This window comes from Rhinatrema bivittatum, unplaced genomic scaffold (genome assembly GCF_901001135.1).
Source record: "Rhinatrema bivittatum unplaced genomic scaffold, aRhiBiv1.1, whole genome shotgun sequence".
Taxonomy (NCBI): domain Eukaryota; kingdom Metazoa; phylum Chordata; class Amphibia; order Gymnophiona; family Rhinatrematidae; genus Rhinatrema; species Rhinatrema bivittatum.
Genome location: NW_021821002.1, coordinates 80,532 through 101,107, shown reverse-complemented (window position 1 = coordinate 101,107; position 20,576 = coordinate 80,532). Strand labels below are relative to the sequence as shown.

Sequence of the window (20,576 nt, the reverse complement as noted above, 5' to 3'; positions counted from 1 at the left end):
TTGGATGCTCCATCTGCTCTGCAATTTGTTGCCAGAGGATGTAGTTAGTGCAGTTAGTGTAGCTGGGTTTAAAAAAGGATTGGATAAGTTCTTGGAGGAGAAGTCCATTAACTGCTGTTAATCAAATTTACTTAGGGAATAGCCACTGCTATTTATTGCATCAGTAGCATGGGATCTTCTTAGTGTTTGGGTAATTGCCAGGTTCTTGTGGCCTGGTTTGGCCATTGTTGGAAACAGGATGCTGGGCTTGATGGACCCTTGGTCTGACCCAGCATGGCATGTTCTTATGTTCTTAAAGAAACACGGTGACTTTTAGGGCTGCAACTTCGCCCAGGTCAACCGGAAAATGTAGATCCGGTCCTGGATTTGCCTCATTGCATGGATGGAGATGTACTCTTGATTTTCCTAGGGAAATTGAAACTATGGCTCTAGGCATGCAATAGACAAAAACTGGGATTATTGACCTGGGTGCGGTGACTTTTTATGATTTTACTGCATTTTGCTTTGTCAGTAAAAGCAGTAAGTGAGGTCTGAGAGAGTAAAATCTGGCGCGGGGGGGGGGGGGGGGGGGGTGGTGAGGTCTGGGTCAGGAAGGTGCAAGGTGGGGGGGGGGGGGGGGAGGTCTGTGAATTAACAGCAGTGTATAAACACATTGTACCACTGTGGAATTTAACTGACCTATCACTTTAAATTCTGAACGTAGCAATATTCACCTGCATACACACTATTTCTTGATAGACTTGCCTGCAGGGCCAATGCAATCTTTAAAGCAAGCCAAAATCACTCCAAGCACAGTAAGATCCGGGGGAGACGGGATTTCCAAACGCCTGCCTTATTAACTCTATTGCAAGTCATGAGATCACGAGGGCGGCCATCTTTTCCAGCTCTTCTCAAGTTCTGTCACTTCCTCTCTGTTCACCCTAACCAGGCTGTTGTGAGAGGAAGTGAGGAAATCACAACACAGAAAACGAGAGAACCAGAAAAGAGAAAGATGGCCGGCTTCATCTTGGTGAAAGGTTAATCAATAAAAACAAACAAAGAGCACGGAAAAACAAAATGTACTCATGGCCCCGGACATTACCGTTATCATTAGTAGAGTAACACAAATGTCTACATCCTCATTCTCCAATGTGGTGTTGAAATTTATTTGTTTTAAACAAAAACAAATCTACAGGAATGTGGCTCTATCAAGGCAAGTACGGTAGTTTACAAAGAGCAAGTTCTGTGAAAAAAAGTGCATTTTAAAATAACATCTTTGGCAAGAGCATACACCACGCAGCTGCCTATGTTTATATAGATATGAGTGTGTGTCTATTGATGCCGTGGCTGCGTGTTTTCAGAGGCTTACTTGGGCCGCTCCGGATACATTTGTGTCCTACGTATATTGCTCTGCGTTCTTGTGCAAACATCAGACGCCATACTAGTGAGCGTGTAAACAAACCCCCCCCCCCCCCCCACCCCCACTCATCCCATACAACCCAAAGGAACGGAAGAGCCCGGGAAGGCTTCTCTGGCAGACTCTGCCACAGTACAGGTGATCTCACAGTGATCAGAAGTAATGGCGGTGAGGGAAGAGATCATTGCGCTACTTTAACAGGGGAGCAGCAGCAGGAAAGCGGTACCAGCTCAGCACGTGACTTAACATCCATTTATAACCTGGGCAGCTATTGTCCTCTCCAGAACAATTCAGTCAGGAATTAGAACCAGCAAAACCCAGGCACGCGCCTGTGAAATGCCAGACAGACAATCTTAAATTTCCGCCAACATTAAATTGTACTTTAGTAGTTCAGCCCAGTCCTGGCTTTACTTTCTCTCAGTTCTCCAAAAGCCGGTTTCAAAACAGTTTCAAAACGCCCTCCAGAACGGTGGCCAGACGGCAGAAGGTGCAGCTTCACACCGTTTCCCAGGCACGCTAGGGCCAGAAAGGTACACGAAGAGTTTACGTGCCCAGGTATTAAGTCTGCATTATGTTAATAATGGCTGCACTGGCCAGGCACTTGTGACTAGGATTGGCCTCTGTTGGAAACAGGATGCTGGGCTTGATGGACCCTTGGTCTGACCCAGCATGGCACGTTGTTTTTATGTTTGTCATTCTCAAGTTTTTGCGTTGTACAAGCATAGCCCCAGGTCTTAGCCTCGCCCATGGTCCTGGTGGCATCAGAGTGCCAGACTGGTACTCGGGATCCCCCATTCATTGAGTCTAGCCACACCCTGATTCGAGCATGAACGCAGCACGAGCCACTGAAAAGTGGGTCGGGGGGGGGGGGGGAGAATACAGGGCGAGGCCATCAAAAATGATGCACACCTCGGTTTCCTTAAAAAGTAGAAAAAAATAAAGAATCAAACCGGCTTTGGACAAAGAGAAAGCAGAACAGGAATAAGACTGACAGAGGGCAGGGGAGTGCAGAGAAGCAGGGTGATAGCTGAAAGAAAATAAACAAAGTTGCTTTCCTGCTGCTACAAATCCTCACAAGTGCAGACACAATTTCTCTTCCCGCATAAAGTGGTGGACAATGAAAGATGCAGACAGAGCTGAGAAGATTAAAACAGCAGACGACCGTCTTTTCATTAAGAAAGGGAATTCTCTTCTTCTGCAAAGGTCAAGCAGATAAATTCACCCGGTAAATCCTTGCCAGAATCTCTTTGAAGCAGCCGATTTAACATGAATGGCCCTCGAGGAACTCCAAAAGCTGGCACCCAGCGGTGGCGCGGGCCCTGAGGACCACGGTGGGTATTTCTATCCGGCCTTCCTGGGGAGAGGCGAAGTAGCTCTGTTACCCCTTGCCGTCTCCCTGTAAGACTGCGAGTGTCCTTTTAAAGGCCGGCGTTGCTCCCAACCTGTAAACCGTGAAGCAAAAGCTCGGACCGATGGCCAGGAACTCAGACGTCACAATCAGTCTCTCAAAAATGGCCTCAGGTTGGACGACAACAGAAAGCCGACCTGAATTAGAGGAAAGTGGATGCAGTAACTCAGGTATGGGGGTACCTCAGTCCCTCAAAGGCCACGTCAGTGACGAACATTTCTGACAACACCCGAATCCGGTAACCCAAAAAAAAACCCAACCCCTCAAAACGATGTCAAGGACTTGAAGTGGGGCCTTGGCGACTCCTGGCTGACCAGCAGGCTTGCGTCGATCACTCCCCTCTTTCAGGTCGGAAATCCCGCCGGGACACGCCAAGGGGGGGGGGGGGCAGAGGTCGCGCCGGGCGTGAATCGTCGCCCGACGGCAGCTCTGGCCCGTGGACGCTTTACCTAAAGAGCGCCAGCGTATACGGAAACTCTCTTCAAGACGACACAAAAATCTCCCTTCAGATGCACTCACACCGCAGCCGCGCAGACACACCAGTACTCCTCGTGCTACTCCCAGACCTCACGTTCACTCACTCCGGGCACGACCGAAGGTACAGAGAAAGAGTGAAACCGGCAGATCTAAGTCGTACATAACGCGTCTTAATATCAGTTAAGGTAAGTGCAGTCTTCCAAACCTGCCCAGCTCGCTAATACACAGAATCTCTTTTTATGCCTATAGTTGTACATACAGGAATCTATACAAGATCTGTATACGAGGGAGAAAATACACAGAAAGCAATTCGGCAAAAAATAAATATTTTGGGGTTTGTTTTTTTTTTTGTAACTTTATAACCTTTTTAAATTTGATTAGCTGACAGCAGTTTGCCAGTATATTTCATATATATATATTATCTATCAGTATCAAGACATTGCTTCGCATGGGTGAACGGGATGTCTGGACTGTGTTTTATTTCACTTTTACAGACGGTGTAGGCTGTGACCTTGCAGTGAAATGGTCTTTTGGTGCCTGCTAAGTCTTTCTACTTAGCCAGGATCCTTCTGTTAATCTGTTCTATGACTTCGCTAGTCCAGGATCGCAGGAAGGGACATCAGGATGTCAAAACCCAGTCTTCAGCACCCGTGCAGAGATAACCAAAATATACTTCATGGATATTCATTGTGAATATCCAGAAAATCAGTTGGGAAGCCCTAAAAGTCCAGCCTTTTGGAGCTACTGAACTTGTAAAACAGAGGCTGTAAAAGTAGGTTTCAGGAAGGAGATTTAATTCCTCCTCTGATTGTCTGAAGAGCCCAAACCTATCCTGGCTGCAGGCAGAAATACCTGGGCAAGCTCCACGCCTGAACCAGCTGAAGGGCTCGGCTGTCTTTAAAACGTTTCCACCCCACCTCTTTCTGTAACAGACGCGGAGCAGAAATCTCCTCAGAAGCTCCTGTTCCAACACCGTGGAAGGAAAGTTGCCATTTCATTTCAGGGTCACAGAATACAGTCTGCCAAAGCAAAAGCAAAGCTGTATACTCTGGGTCATTCCTTGGCCAGCTTTGGTTTCTGACCTCCGCCGATCAGGGGTAATCGATATAAGCAGGCTGAGGATCGTGAAATCAGCGTGGGCTCTTGGATCAACCGAAGGGAGGCTTATTGCATGCACGTGCTGGAAGCTGCCACAGGGCTGTGTGTGTGTGTGTGTGTGTGTGGGGGGGGGGGGGGGGGGTCTTCTCGTGATGTGCTTGTGATGCAATGGCAGGCTCCTCGTCCGCTGGGGCCAGGCTGAGCCGATGCAGGGAGACGCGTTTCTCTAAGAGCAGCAGCAGCAGTACAGGTCCATAGAGGCACTGGAGGTACAACCAGGACTAGCTCACCTTGTCCCTGACCACCTGCGGCCATTGTATCAAAGGAAACTAATGCAGGATCTCAGAAGCTCTACTGAGCTGCTACTCCTCTCTGAGATATTGGTCCATCGGTGGCTTTCTAATCATTCTGGGAACTCTGTCCTGCCTCGTAAATAAAGCAGGGTGCCACATGTCAATATGCTTGGAAGTTCAGCTCCCTGAATGCTTACGTATGCCTGTGTGCATGGGGAGGACTGTCTACCAGTGAAAAGGTTTGATGACATATCCCAGAATGCATTTCCCTTGTGACAGGAAAAGCTAAACAGTGGAAATCCCAAAATGCATTGCAATGTGAGGTTAAAAAGGGCAGTTACAGGTCCCAGAATACCCTGAGATGTAAGGGAAAGATTTCTAAGTCCTGTAGTACGGTCACACTCAAAGGATACCTACAAATCCCAGAATGCACTGTAACATGAAGCAAGAGAACACAGGAAAGTATGTTAAACAGCTGAAGGCCTGGAAGCTCTCAGGGTGCTCCAGTAGGATAACCAACTGGTTCCAGATTTTCAGGATAGGTTGATCCAGCCCTGGTTTTACTCCCCTGCAAGAAGGTACTTATAGTCTTGCTTTTCCTAGACAATACAATGGGTAAATCAGAATAAGTCCCAGCATGCAATAGGGTAAAACCAGGACTGGATCAACCTGTCCTGAAAATCTGGAGCCAGTTGGCAACCCCATGCCCCAGACCTGATGTTTCAGTTGTTATTTACACAGACTATTTTTTTGAAAGAGGTAGAAATAGAATTTTCCCACAAAACCGGTGCTGGCAGCCGCCAAGTGAAGAAAAAAGAAGGTAGTGTGCTTATCATCAAGTATGTGTGACCTGCTGACAGACACAAGGACAGCCTCTATAATGCCAGGGGATGTCACCGATTTGACAGTGGTGGTCTTCCGTTCGAAGCCATCTTCAGTTAGCACGCTACAGATCTGTGAAGACCTAACTTTACATACAATCGAGTTCTTGCCTAAATGCAGTAAGAAGCTATTAATCATCAATCTCTATTTTGTTATTTTGAAAGGCAGCATCTATTTGTTATGAAATGAATATACATTTGATGCTCTGAATCCACCATATCTTATGCAATTTTTAGATTGATCCAACAGCCACGCTGATTTCAGTGTCCAAATAATCCAACTTTGCTTTTACTCGTGTTCCCTTCAACAGGAAATTCGCTGACATCATTTCCTTTATATTTGTTTTCTTCCCAACAAATCAGACATTCCCTAATTCACTTCCTTCTACCACAATGCACATCCGCTCTCTCCTTCTTGGATCCTTTCCAAGTCCTTCTTCAACAACAAACAACAACATCAAAAGACAACAGCAATCAAAAAAATTCATGGCAAGAAAGACCTCATCGGCTCATCTTTTCTGAGAGCCAATCATGACCCTTGACACAAAGTTGACAATGGCAGCCGCAGGCTGATTAGGGTCCAGCTCAGCGAAGAGGTGACAGACGTTGTCAGTCGTGCTACCTTGCTTTCGGGCCACAAATCCAAAGAGTCTGGGTGAGGAGAAAAGCAAAAAAAAAAAAGAAAAACATTAGACAAAGCAATTATTGATCTGAAGGAAGCAATGGGGTCATGAAAGCAAAGGAACATCATCACCATCCCTGGTTGAGTCTTATATTGGTCCAATAAACAATGACTTTTACTTGCCAAAAAATTCCTAAAATGTTTTATGTGTACTTTATTGTTATCTGAGTTTTTTTGAAGTAAATGAATGAGAAGACCAGCGGGGGTTTAATTATAACCAACCGCATCGATGGCTTGCTGATACCTCATTATAATTCTCACTATATGGTTTTGGGACATTATGGAGGTAATTTTCAAAGGAGTTATGCACTAGAGATGAGCTTCGTTTTTTCCTACCGGGTCGTTTTTTTTGAGTCGGACGCTTCGGGGTAAAGTTCGTTTTTCCTCGGTTAGTTTTTTGGGAAAACTAAACGGGGAAAAACGAAACCGGCCCAAAAAACGACCTAGGAAAATGAAGCTCAAAAAAACCCATCCCAAGCATTAAAATTCACTTTAATACATTAAATACAACCCCCCCCCCCCCCCCCCACCATCCCGATCTCTCCCCAAGACTTACTAACATCCCTGGTGGTCCAGCGGGGTCCCGCGAGGGATTTTCTCTCTCCGTGCCCTCTGACATGTCACAGGGGCTACCGGTGCCATTGGTCAGCCCCTGTCACATGGCCATCGGCACCATCTTGTGCTCCTACCATATGACGGGGGCTGACCAATGGCACAGGTAGCCCCTGTGACATAGTATGGGCAAAAGCTATCGGCGCCATTTTGATTACTGGTGCCGACGGTCCAAGTGCAGGAGGTCACTCCCGGACCCCTGCTGGACTTTTGGCAAGTCTTGTGGGGGTCAGGAGGGTCCCCCAAGACTTGTCAAAAGTCCCTGGTGGTCGAGCGGGGGTCCAGGATAAACGAATGCACATCTCTATTATGCACATAATGTAACATACTATTGTAGCAATTTTCAAAAGCTCATGTATGCGCTTAAAGTGCACTTATGCATTAAAAACTATTGACAAGGCAGACAGTATAGCAATTTCCAAAAGTCTACTTATGTGCATAAAGTGCATTTATGCATGTAAACCCAGTTTTAAGCAAGTAAATGCTTTTGAAAATCTCCCCCTTTGTGAACTGTAGTGCTCTTGAGAACCTTTTGCCATATCTTTTGTCTTTCCAGGATTTCATGTTTTATTTGTGACAACAGTGAGTACTTTTTGTTGATGCCCAATAAACAATGTCACAGACTACAAAGACCCCCCGAATACTCCTGGACCAAGATGGCTACCAAAATTAAGAAGTGATAAATTGTCTACACTTTTAAATGCCTTCCTAATTTTGTCTACTGAGGGATACTATATATATATATATATATTAGAGATGTGAATCGTGTGCCCGATCGTCTTAAACGATCGGGTTCGGCTGGAGGTGGTGGCGGCCATCTTTAAAGATGGTGCCGGCCAGCTAGTGCTCCTACCATGTGACAGGGGGCCGGCCAATGGCACGGATACTTCTGTCACATGGTAAGGGCAAAGGACCATCGGTGCCATCTTTAAGATTGGCAGCCGAGGGCCCGAGAACGGGAGATCACTCCCGGGACCACCACTAGAGCACCAGGTAATTAAAAAATGTTTTGGGGGGGATCGGGAGGGTGGGAGAAGCTAAGGGGTCATCTTTAAAGGGCTGGATGTTTTTTTTTTTTAATCGGGCCGTCGGCGCCATTTTTGAGTGGCAGCCAAAATGGCGCCGATGGCCCGAGAACGGGAGATCGGTCCCCGCGCCCCCACTGGACCACCAGGTACTCGTAAAAAGTTTTGGGGGGTTCGGGGGGGGGGAAGGTAAGGGATTAGTTTTATAGGGTCGGGGTGGGTTTAGGGGTTGTTTTGGTGTGCCGGTTTTCCCACCCTCCCCCAAATAACTCCCGTTAGTGGACACTAACGGGAGTAACTATTTCACGATAAATCGTGAAAATTTCTATTGTGTCACGCACTGTATCGATTTTTGTCGATTTAAAAAATATCGGACGATTTTTTTAAATCGTCAAAAAAAGATTCACATCCCTAATATATATATATATATATATATATATAGTATAATTGTGTATAACTAGTTTCACAGAGAGGAATGTGTGTTTCTATTTGACTCAATATTTCAGCAATATCTGTAGAAGGACCCATGTAGTCTGGAGAACTCATGTACATTAACATCTTTGGAAAATGACATCAGAGAGAATCCAGTTATCTCCGGGACCACTAGAACTCTACACTTGAGTCAAAGTCAAGTTAGACAATTCCGGCATGATCTGAATCTGAGGGAATGAATCAACAACATCTCTGCTCACTACTACTCAATTTGACATATAGGTTTTGATCTGGCTCGGTGTCGTGATTTTAAAGTAGGAGTGTTCAAAGCAGGAGAGCTGCTTGTAGAAAAAAATCTTGATGTCCACATCCTCTTCTTGGTAAACTGGACAATTCTGAGCATGCTCACTTTGAAAAGATGACTTGCCTTGTATTAAAATTCAAAAAAAAGACTTTTAACAATCTGAACTGTACTGGTCCAGGCAAACGCAAAACGGATTCAGCAAGCTGGATTTCAATTTGAACCATGTCACACCTGACTGAAAAATTCAGACTAAAAGGGAAGCCAGAATTCAGGCAGGCTTTCAGGCTCACCCAACTCTAAGCCCCAGGCCTAAAACGATACTACGATATTTACTGAAATACAAGAAACAAAACTCCTTATTTACATGTTACTTCTCTCTGACCTGAAGGTGTTCATTCAACCTCATTACATTTCATGAAGACCAAGTGACAGTGTGAGGAAACACAGAAACACCGAGGCATGTAGTCTACCCAATATCCTTGTGCAGTTATCTGTGGCTTTTCCCTTCATTTCTTCACCACCAAGAATCCTCTATGCGAACCCCAGGCCTCCTTGAATTTTGTTACTGTTTCTGTCTCCGCCACCTCCACTATTTCCTGATGTTGCTTATAAAACCAGATACAGTGCCCTCCTGTTCTAGGACATTCTTTCCTCTGTGAAAAATGTTCTTCTTGTGCATTATTTATACATAGAAACAGACTATGAGAGCAGATAAGGACCAAGGGGTCCATCTAGTCTGCCCAATTGCCTTCCTTCTGCATCGTCATAAACTTTAGTTGATCTCTGGCTTAGAGATAACTTGGATGTTCCTATCATATCCTCCCTTTCTCATCTCCTCTAGAATATAAATATTTAGATGACCCTGCAACATTTCAGGAGCTCCTCTCTGGACTGCTTCCGTCACGTCTAGAGTTTATCCTTTTGGAGGTAAAAGTCTTGAGAACTGGACACAGTTCAGGCGATTTTCATCCTACATAGTTAATGTTACACAGTGTTATTGGTTAGGAAACCAGTACGCTGGACACTGATTCTACAGAGTTAGCCCCGAGACAGCTAGTTATGCCTGAAATCCTCAATCTTGACTGGGAAGTGCAGCACAACAGACCTGCAGTCAAGATCCTGACACAGCATCCTGTGGAAAGGAAAATTGGTTCTTACCTGCTAATTTTCGTTCCTGTAGTACCGCAGATCAGTCCAGACTCCTGGGTTTGGCCTCCCTTCCAGCAGATGGAGACAGAGAAGTTTTGACTGACCTGTCCTATATCCTGAGGTGCCACCTGCAGTCTGTCAGTACTGAACTGTACCTAAGCCAGATGAATAAAAACTTTAGCAAAAAACAGTAATTATAAACAATTTTGCCCCCTAAATGAGCAGAGGGATATAAAACCATGCAAACTCAAAGCCTTGCCTACCCTAAGTGGGACCAGAACCTGAGCCACACTGATTCTTCAGAGCAAACAAAATAACTGGTCGAGCAGACTCTCCAATTTCCCTTTCCTGAACTGGGCGGGACTCTGGACTGATCTGTGGTACTACAGGAATGAAAATTAGCAGGTAAGAACCAATTTTCCTTTCCCTGTACGTAGCCGGATCAGTCCAGATGCCTAGAATGTGCCAAAGCTTCCCTACACTGGGTGGGACCATAAGAGTCCCACTCGAAGCACACTCTTGCCAAAGCCCCCTGTTTCTGGGGCCTGGACATCCAGACGGCAGTGCCTGGCAAACGTGTGCAAAGACTTCCAAGTAGCCGTCCTACAGATCTCTTGTGGCGAAACCTGCTGACACTCAGCCCAAGAGGCTGCTTGCGACCGGGTAGAATGAGCACAAAGCCCAATCAGCACCGACCAACCTTTAGCAATGATGCAGAGCTGATAGCCTCCTTCAACCACCAAGCAATAATGGCCCTAGAAGCGTTATGCCCTCTCCTGGGGCCACTCCACAGAACAAAAAGATGATCCGACTGGCGGAAACTGTTGGTAATCTCCAAGTAACGTAACAGGGCCCGCCTCACCTCCAATCTTTGCAAATCTCTGGACTGAGGAATGGAAGAACCCAAACCTGGGAAGGAAGGGAGCTCCACAGACTGCAGGATTTTTCACCTCCACCATCTGCTGGAGACAGAGAAATACTGACGGACTGCAGGTGGCACCTCAGCATATAGGGAAGGTCAGTCAAAACTTCTCTGTCTCCATCTGCTGGAGGGGAGGCAAAACCCAGGAGTCTGGATTGATCCGGGTACATACAGGGAAAAACCCTATTGCACTTCCCCAGGCACTGGCTAATAAAATGTAATTACTGGCTAGAAAAACTTGCTAGTTTTATAATTCCTTTCCCTATTCCCTGTTTGCTGATCGCAACTTACAACTTTTCCAGTTCACTGTACCTCCTTTTGCTTAATAAACTCTTTAGTTTGTTAACTCTGTGGCTGCTCAGTGACCCGCAGATGTGGATCACTGGGTGATCCCAATATTTTTTTATACTCAGTATGTCCGTGTAATTTCTGGGAACTTTTATGACTGTTGGGTTTTGGTAAGGGGTCAAGGTATCCCTAGAAACCATTAGATAACAGCTTGTGGGGGTACGGTACATCCTCAGAGGCAAGAAGGAACCCAGCAATCAGGTGGAAGGTTGCCAGTGTAGGACAGCATGTGCAGGTAGGGCATGGTGAGATCAGTGAGATCTGCTCAGGGTAAAATCATGCCCTGCTTGCACATGCACTAAGAGCAAAGCCTAAGGATGTTAGGGCTGTTCAGTTTGGAGACAAGACGACTGAGGGGGGATATGACAGAAGTCCACAAAATCATGAAAAGGCTTGAACATGTTAATGTAAATCGGTTATTTACTCTCTCAGATAATAGAAGGACTAGGTCGCAGCCTTACACGCACAAGTACCTATGTAAATACGTGCTCAAGTCTAGGCCACGGCCTTAACACACAGGTCCCTGCGCATGCAACCGCCTCGCAGTGAGAATGCGTGCACACGCCTAAGCACGCGGAAAAAGATGTCCGGCCACGAACCTCCGGACCGAGCTAGCAGAAGGGTCACCAACTCCCTGCTCATCCACCTCAAACCAGGGGGGGGATTTGTCCCACCAGGACCTCATAACCCCCCCTGGGAGGATCCAGAAATTGTCTTTTAATCTTTTTTTTCTCTCTCTCCAGACTGCAGGTTTTACACCATCTACCATCTGCTGGAGACAGAGAAATCCAGAGGGACTGCAGGTGGCACACCGAGTTATGTACAATGTCAGTGAAACGTTCTCTGTCTCCATCTGCTGGCAAGGAGGCAAAACCCAGGAGTCTGGACTGACCTGGGTACGTACAGGGAACTACCAACATTTGGTTTTAGCCACATAAGTCACGAGGCTAGTTAGACGAGCCATAGAGCAGGTCTAAACTTAACTGGTTATTGCTTAAAGGGCTAAGCACGGGTATATAGTCAGTGGCTTAGCCGTGCTGCTGAATATACCTTACAACTTAGCCAAATTAGTTATATCCTGCTAAGTTACTTAAACAGCCAGCTCTGAATATTGACCTCTCTGTGTTTATCCCATGCTTTGTCTGCCACTGTCCTTGTCATCACTAACTTCTCTGGGAGGGCATTCTAGGCATCCACAAAATTGTATAAATAGAAAAGACCTTGTGGTATGGCTTGGATTTTTGTTGGGCTTTTTAGGTTGCTATACATTTTGGAGCCCTTCGGTTATTCTATTGATTAAATCTTAACAGTCAAGTATTAGACCATTCCTCAAGCTTTCTTTGATCACTCTTCCATTTTGTCTACTCTTTCATGGATGTCACTCTGTTGCAGATCTCCAAAAAAAAATAAAAAGCAAACTTTTCCCTCTAATTACTCCACGATATCGCTAATAAAGATATTGAACAGAACCGGCCCTTCGCAGGGTGAATCCCATTTGGCATTACCCTCTGTCTTAATCCAGGTTACTACTTTACACCCATCCTCAGGCTATTCAGTTTACTAATGAGCCTCAAAAGCCCTGCTGAAGTCCAAGTAACCCTATCCAATGCAAGGTCCTTGATCTAATTCTCTAGTCACCCAATCAATGAAATCAGTGAGATCTGCTCATGGTAAAATCATGCACCTCAAATCCTGCAAACCACTGTTTTGTACATAATCCATGATCCTTTCCATCAATTTTCTGCCATCGAGAAAAAGCTAACCGGCCTGTGGTTTCCAAATTCTCTGTTATTTTATAAAGAGGGACTACAACCGCCTTCTCCCAGATCCTTCAGTGGATCGGTCAGGGACATCTCTGAGCTCCCTTAGTATCTTATGGTGCATCCATAAGATACTAAGGGAGCTCCCTTAGTATCTTATGGTGTATCATAGATACAAACCAAGGACTTCAAATATTCAGCCATTAATCATGCCATTTTTACATAGCATTTAATTTATTTGTATACCGTTCAACCGTTTATTCTTTCCTATCTCTTCCTTCTTATCCAAGTTCTGCTACCCTTGTTATTTGTAACTGCTCCTTCGATCACCACAGTTCTAGTTGATGTATTTAATGCACTCCCGTTTCATGTAAACCAGCAAGATATGTGCTCATGATTGCCGGTATATAAAAATCTTAAATAAATAAAATAAATAAATAAATCCCATCCAGTCCCTTGGTTTTCTGCACTTTCACTTTTACCAATTGCACACAGACACTCTCCTCTGTAGATGCTGTCATATGTACCTTGCACTTTCACATGTATCACTGGTCCTTCTCCACCCCCTTTGGTGGAAACTCGTTCACTCCCTCCCTCCCCCTCCATATCCGGAGAAAGGAGAAGGACCACGGCCTTGCGGTGCCCTGGATCGCAGCCTCTTCCTCTCCTGCTTGGCCCCATCAGTCCAGAGTGCGACATTCAGGTGCCAGCGGCAGAGGAGGATGCAGCCCGTGGTCCTGCAAGGCTGCAGTCCTCCTCTCCTCCTTTTTCTGGACATGGCGGGTGAGGGAGGGTGTGGAAGCAGTGGTGACGGTAGGCGAGAAGGCAGGTGCTGCCACCAATAGAAGGGCCTGGAAGAGGCAGCATGTGCCATGTCTTGTCCCGCTGCCTCCGATGCGAGGTCTGGGCCCCAGCCTCCCGGGGCCAGTTCCGTGGGAAGGGTTGAATTTTGCGGCTCTTATGATGGCTCGCAGAATGGCAGGAGACTGGGGGCTCTGACTGCATGCGAGCGTTGAACAAAAGGATGTCTTTAGTGTTTTCGATTTTTCCTCCTTGTACTCCCTTTTGAATTTGTGATTTTAGATGCGATTACTCACCTTTCCAAATCCGAGCTCAAGGTGCGCTACGGTCAGCTGCAGAAGGTATTTCACCGATCCACTCCTCTAGTTTTCCATAAACGCACAATGGGGGAGGGGGAAAAGCCTTAGTGCATAGGCCCTAAGTTTGTACCTAAGGCAGTGAAGGGCGAAGTCACTTATCCAAGGTCACAAGGAGCATCAGCGAGATTTGAACCCCGGCTTCCCTCCTAGGCTACTCTTTCTTTTCTCCTCTGTGTTATAATCCCATCTCTATACCTCCTCCTTTCAGCGACGTGACCTGAACAGTCTTGTCACCTTGCTTCACTGCCACAGAGGGCAATAGTCAGCGGATTTTACAAGGGGCAAAAATGTATTTTGAAAATTGTTCCCTCATATGCAGGGAAGAGTGTGTGCAGTGCACTTTTCCCTGCGAAAATATGCACCCGTGTCAGCCACATTTTCAAAGGGAAACCCTGCGAGGAGGTTCCATGAGCAAGTCCCATAGGCAACTACCAAAACTGCCCTCCCCGTTATCTTTTCTTACACGCACGCCTTTCCTGCGTCTATCGGCTTTACCAGATATTTGTTTTTTGGTCCTTCTCTTTCTAAACTGTCTTGTAAGTTTCCACCCTTACTTTTTCAGCCACTTCCTCTGAAAGCCAGTACGGACAATAACCAGCAACCTTCTGACCTATGGCCTGCAGACTGAAAGTTCAGAAGAAAGGAGCATGCCCCCCCCCCCCCTTGGTGGCTTCCCATAGCTCATTCATTTTATCTCAATGCAGTCAAATCTTAAAACCTTGCTCTTCTATTAACCTCGGTTCTTAACTCCAGATTGTATCAGGCTCCTCAAATATTTTATTTTATGTTGTTAATCCCAGTTAATTGTATCCAAGTTCGACCATCCTGTTTACCATCCTGTTTATTGTAAGACAATCTCTTGTCATGGTTATTGTTTTTGAATGTAAACCGATTTGATTGGTAACTCTGTTCACCAGAATATCGGTATTATAAAAGTGCCAAATAAATAAATAAATAAATAAATAGCTGCATTTCACATTTCTCACCACCAGAGGGGGCTCCTTGCAAGCTTTGCTTGCTTGCATTAAGAAGTAAAGGAATCATTTTAAACCCTACTGAAGAAATCTGTGGATTGTTATGCACACAAGTTACACCAGTATTCAAAGCACACCTACGCAGGTGTAAGTTTGCTTTAAAAATTATCCCGCCACACTTCCACCTATTTGATGCAAGTCATTTTGCCAATTTATGTGCACACGTTTTTTACAATCGAAGTGCCTGCACGTTCATCCCACCCCAGGCCGGACTCCACCCCTGAAACGCCTCTCCTCCTTGCACGGAAACGTTTGCTCATCCAACGTGTATGCACGCGACGGCTTTACATGTGTATCAGTCACGCAATTTCCTTTCTGCAGGTAATTGCCCTCTAAGTGTCCTCTGAGCAGCACCAGGAGCACCACAGAGTTAGAAATGATGAAATCAGGAGGGCTCTCAGCACGTGACTCTGCTTCTTCCTACCAAGTCATTTATACTTAGGGAGAGACAAAAAGAAGCAGCTGCAGGTTCTAATAAAAACTCGGAATAGCTAAAATTAGTGGCGAGTGCTGAGCCCTTTCACAGCTGCCGTGGGGGGGTTATCGAATGCAGACTGTGTACACAAGAGGTGCCACTTTATGCTAGGGACAACTCTCCCGGAGCAGTAAAGGAAAGGTTTACTGTGTGGCCAGGCTGGATAAGAACATGTGGGCTGAAGCATGTTTCCTGATGCGGCTGGAGGCAGCTCACCTCATCCTGCCCCCTCCTGGGAATCAGGGCAGGGATGCTCTGCTGCTGCTGCCCATACAACCTGCTGGCCTCCAGCCCTCCAGGAAAGAGTCTGCATGCACAGCTTATTGGTCCAGCTGAAGGCACAAAGACGGCTGGGAGTGAATGTTTTCCAGCTGAGACTCTCTCTGATCTGAAGACAGCAGCCCCGCTGATTAACCAAAGGGGAGCACCTTCTAGTGGCTGAACAGAGGCCTCTCTGTTCCTTCTCAGCTGCAGGTCTGACCTCCTACCACTAGGGGTTCAAGTATTCACCCTGGCTCATGGTACGGCATTGAATGAACACAGCTGTTCTGCGTGGATGGAAGGAAGGAGGGAGTCTCGCCCATCACACAACACTGATATCTACCAAGAGGCGACGTGTGCACTTGGGTTGGGTTCTGAGGGAAACCGTGGTGCTGGGTCTCACACCTAGGGGACTGACACATCACTATGGCTGGGCTAGATCCGGGGGCTGGTGACGGGGGAGAAGAGGAAACACCCCGTCGAGTTGGGAACGAAGGCTCACGGTGGCACAGCACAAGCCGGAGAAGATTAACCCTGGACCGGAAACGAGGGGTGGCACACCTTGCCCAGCTCAACCCAAAGAGGCTGACCCAGCCATGGTTTTGTCCCATTGCATGCAGGGAGTTGTAGTTAGGATAGCTGTATCTCCCTGCATGCAATGGAGCGAAACCAGGACTGGCTCAGCCGCACTAGTGAAAACCCAGAGAAGAGGCAGGCTGGGGAGGGCTAATGAAGAGCCCCCTCGTCCCACTCTCCCGGGAACATGCAGCGGCGTGAGCCAGGGGAAGGGAGGAAGCACGAGCAATAGTCTCCAGTAACATCCACAGTACGTAAACCAGGAAAGGCACTACTTACTTGGCAGGACCGCCATCTGCCTTGTTCCATCTAAGACAGAACAGAAAGAACAAGGAAAGAGAATTACGTTTTGCTTTTCTACCTGTAAGGGCCAGCCGGGTAGCAGGGGCTGAGCGGAGTAAGGAAGATTATCCCAGGGGCTGAGCCACTGCTGGAGACTTGCGCCTTCTCGTCCGCCGTGGTCCGGGGCCTGTAATCCCGATTCCTCTGAGAAGAACCGGGACTTGAGTCGCACTCCCACTAGGGTTACCAGAGGGCTCTAGGTCACCAGGCAGGGCCTCAAACAGCCCCCCCCGCTTCCCGCATGGAATTGTAGTTCTGACGCCCCCCCCCCCCCCCTTGATTTGTACGGACAGGGAGGGTAAGAGAAAACCAGTACCGGCTAAGGCTTGTCCGTGGTGGCCTACGGCCATCAAGTCACCTTGCACTGGCTGCAAAAGGGCAGAGCTGGCTTCAGGGCCGGACAGTAAGGAGCTCTGCCACTTCTGAATCCAGGATCAGGAGCGAGCTCGGAATGGGACTCTCTACTGTATATCAGCAGGGGATGCTGCGAGGCAGGCGTGAGGGGCGCTGGCAGAGCTGTGGGGGGGGGGGGGGGGGGGGTCTCAGTACTGGAACAGCAGGAGGTGCCGTGGGCCCAGGCGTGAGGGGCACTGGCAGAGCTGTGGGGGTCTCAGTACTGGAACAGCAGGAGGTGCCGTGGGCCCAGGCGTGAGGGGCACTGGCAGAGCTGTGAGGGGGGGTCTCAGTACTGGAACAGCAGGAGGTGCCGTGGGCCCAGGCGTGAGGGGCACTGGCAGAGCTGTGGGGGGGGGGGGGTCTCAGTACTGGAATAGAAGGAGGTGCCGTGGGCCCAGGCGTGAGGGGCACTGGCAGAGCTGTGAGGGGGGGTCTCAGTACTGGAACAGCAGGAGGTGCCGTGGGCCCAGGCGTGAGGGGCACTGGCAGAGCTGTGGGGGGGGGAGGGGGTCTCAGTACTGGAATAGAAGGAGGTGCCGTGGGCCCAGGCGTGAGGGGCACTGGCAGAGCTGTGAGGGGGGGTTTCAGTACTGGAACAGCAGGAGGTGCCATGGGCGCAGGGCATGAGGGGCACTGGGCAGAGCTGTGTGTGTGTGTGTGTGTGTGGGTGAGAGCCCAGGACCGGAAGAGAGGGGAAAAAGAACCCCCTGGTCGGTTTTGATTCTATAAAACTCACTTTCTTTCCTGTGGATCAAGGTCGCAGAAGGTGACTGTGCTCAGAGGGTAATGTCGTCTGAAGAAGAGTCTGCACCACAGAGAGGAGAGAAACACAGTTAGCAGAGGCGGGTCCGGAGAACACACAGCTTGCTCAGTTCACGGAGACGGCGGGGAGGACGAGTGCGGTCGTATGTAAATTCACATTCAGGAGCCCCCATGTGAACGGACGTAATTCCTATAGCCCTCGCTGAAGCTGTACAAAGCGCAGCCTGGCGGCTCTCAAGCAGAATCAGGGATCAGCAAAACACGATCTCTCGATCAGCTCATGCTTGACGGGGCCGTAGGAGCTCCTGTGGGAGGGGGGTCGTGGCTGCTGGGCCACGGGAGAGCTGCTAACCTGGGCACTACTCCTTCCGAATATCAGAGGCGCCACTCACCACTGCCGTTTATAATAAAACCCAACGCAGCCTGCAAGGAATGCCAGCACACGTGCTCTACCCCGAAACCTGGGGCCTGTCGAACGGGCTCGCTGCTCGATAGCAGGCTGGCATTCCCGAGCCACTGAAGGCCTATTCCTGCTTTTTCGGCTGCGTAACCCAGCCCCCACGGGTCCATGTGTCCCGGTGAGCCGCATATTCTGCGCCTGCTATCGGTAAGAGATGTGCGTGTGCGTGTGTGTATGTGTGCGTGCGTGTGTGTGCATGCGTGTGCGTGCGTGCGTGTGTGGGTGTGCGTGTGTGTGTGTGTGTGTGCGTGTGTGTGTGTGCGTGCGTGTGCATGTGTGTGCGTGCGTGTGTGTGCGTGCGTGTGTGCGTAGCGGATGGATCTAGGCACCAAGGGGGGGAATTTTCTAAGGCTTCGGTGCCTTTTAAAAAATAAGATAGAGTTAGCCTGCCTACATCAGCCCTATCTGGGTAAGTGGAAATAAAGCCCACACCTCTGTCCTCTTAGTAAAGCCAGGCTGCAGAGGTGAGCTTAGAAACCATGCAGCCTCCTGCCTAAGCTGCAGTAATGCGTGATCAACAGCGTGCGTTTACTGTGCATTAAATCGCCTCAGCGCGGCACAAACCTGCGTGAAACTGGCACGCTTTGTGCAACTTCCTGGCCCTCAAAGCCCTGCGTGCTCCCAGGCTTTCAGGGCAGGAATTTTAAGGGGCTGCACATCCACAAAAAAAAAAAAGCCCCCTCACCAAGAAATATCTGGGGACCCCTCTCCCAACTGCCCTCCTGCACCTCTGCTAGCCTCTCAGGCCCCATCCTCCACTTGACAAAAACTGACCCCCGACTCTCTCCCTCCCTCCAGACTAGCTAGAAATTCTGGGGGTGCACCGGGGGCAAGAGCGACCCCCACTGGCTCCTACCCCGCCGCTATCATTTTTAAATCCGGTGCTGGATGAATCCTTTCCCTCGCTTTAGTAAAATCCCACAGCATAAATATGGCACTTTAGCAGACAGACATTTCAGGGACGGTGTTTAGAGGCATTCGGCTGGATAACTCACAAGTTAATCTGCATAAATGTCAACTTTTGAATATTTTGAACCCTTATAAACTGTGGCTGGATAACCTAGGGGTATCCCGAGGCCGTTTCTGGGACGGGTTAGGTCAGCTGGATAATCTCCCCGGCCTACGCTGGGCGTGCTGTACGGCAGCCCTAAAGTTAGCCAGGTAACGCCTGCACCACCACCGAATATCCCTCCACAGGCAGCCGGATAAGGTTATAGTCCAGGCAGACCTCATCAGAACATGACAGGCCATTCTGATTTTCAGCACTAGGCACCTACAGGCCAATATTCAGTGGATTGGATCAACGTCCCACTGAAGATCCCCGATTAAAGTTACCTGACTATTAACCACAGCCGGATAACTTTAAGCATCGCCGGATATTCTTTTGAATATCGCCAGTTATGTATAAAGTTATTCGGCCACGGTTAGCTGGGTAACTTTACACTTAACTGGCTGTAAAGTGTAAAGTTACCCAGCTAACCGTGGCCGGATGACTTTATACATAACTGGCGATATTCAAAAGAATATCCGGCGATGCTTAAAGTTATCCGGCTGTGGTTAATAGTCAGGTAACTTTAATCGGGGATCTTCAGTGGGACGTTGATCCAATCCACTGAATATTGGCCTGTAGGTGCCTAGTGCTGAAAATCAGAATGGCCTGTCATGTTCTGATGAGGTCTGCCTGGACTATAACCTTATCCGGCTGCCTGTGGAGGGATATTCGGTGGTGGTGCAGGCGTTACCTGGCTAACTTTAGGGCTGCCGTACAGCACGCCCAGCGTAGGCCGGGGAGATTATCCAGCTGACCTAACCCGTCCCAGAAATGGCCTCGGGATACCCCTAGGTTATCCAGCCACAGTTTATAAGGGTTCAAAATATTCAAAAGTTGACATTTAGGCAGATTAACTTGTGAGTTATCCAGCCGAATGCCTCTAAACACCGTCCCTGAAATCTCTGTCTGCTAAAGTGCCATATTTATGCTGTGGGATTTTACTAAAGCGAGGGAAAGGATTCATCCAGCACCGGATTTAAAAATGATAGCGGCGGGGTAGGAGAGCCAGTGCCCATCCCCTGAACGTAGCCGGTTTTATTAAGGTTACTTTAAAAAAAAAAAAAAACATTGCGGACCGACAGGGCCCAAACTCATCCCCCGCGCCCCCCCCCCTACCCGAATTCCCAAGGCCCCTATGGGGTCAAACTTGCCGCCCCTCTCCAAAACGGCCCATTTCACTGCTAACCCCCCCAACTTCATAGAGCCTGGAGTCCCCCCTGCTCCCTGCTTTTATTTTATAGGCGAATCTCGCTCTCTCCGGCCCCTCCTCTT

At 48.2% G+C, this 20,576-nt stretch overlaps 1 protein-coding gene across 1 annotated transcript in view; it reads right to left on the bottom strand.

Annotated features, from left to right (window-relative positions):
• Positions 1-619: 619 nt before the first annotated feature.
• LOC115082359 (tensin-like) overlaps positions 620-20,576 on the bottom strand; it is a gene marked incomplete at its 5' end in the record, with an annotated part of 91,011 nt that continues 71,054 nt past the window's right edge. Inside the window, 3 exons of the mRNA XM_029586593.1 lie at positions 620-6,204; positions 16,573-16,602; positions 17,768-17,836. Of these exons, the coding sequence (XP_029442453.1) occupies positions 6,063-6,204; positions 16,573-16,602; positions 17,768-17,836 (241 nt within the window). The remainder of the gene's footprint in view (positions 6,205-16,572; positions 16,603-17,767; positions 17,837-20,576) is intronic.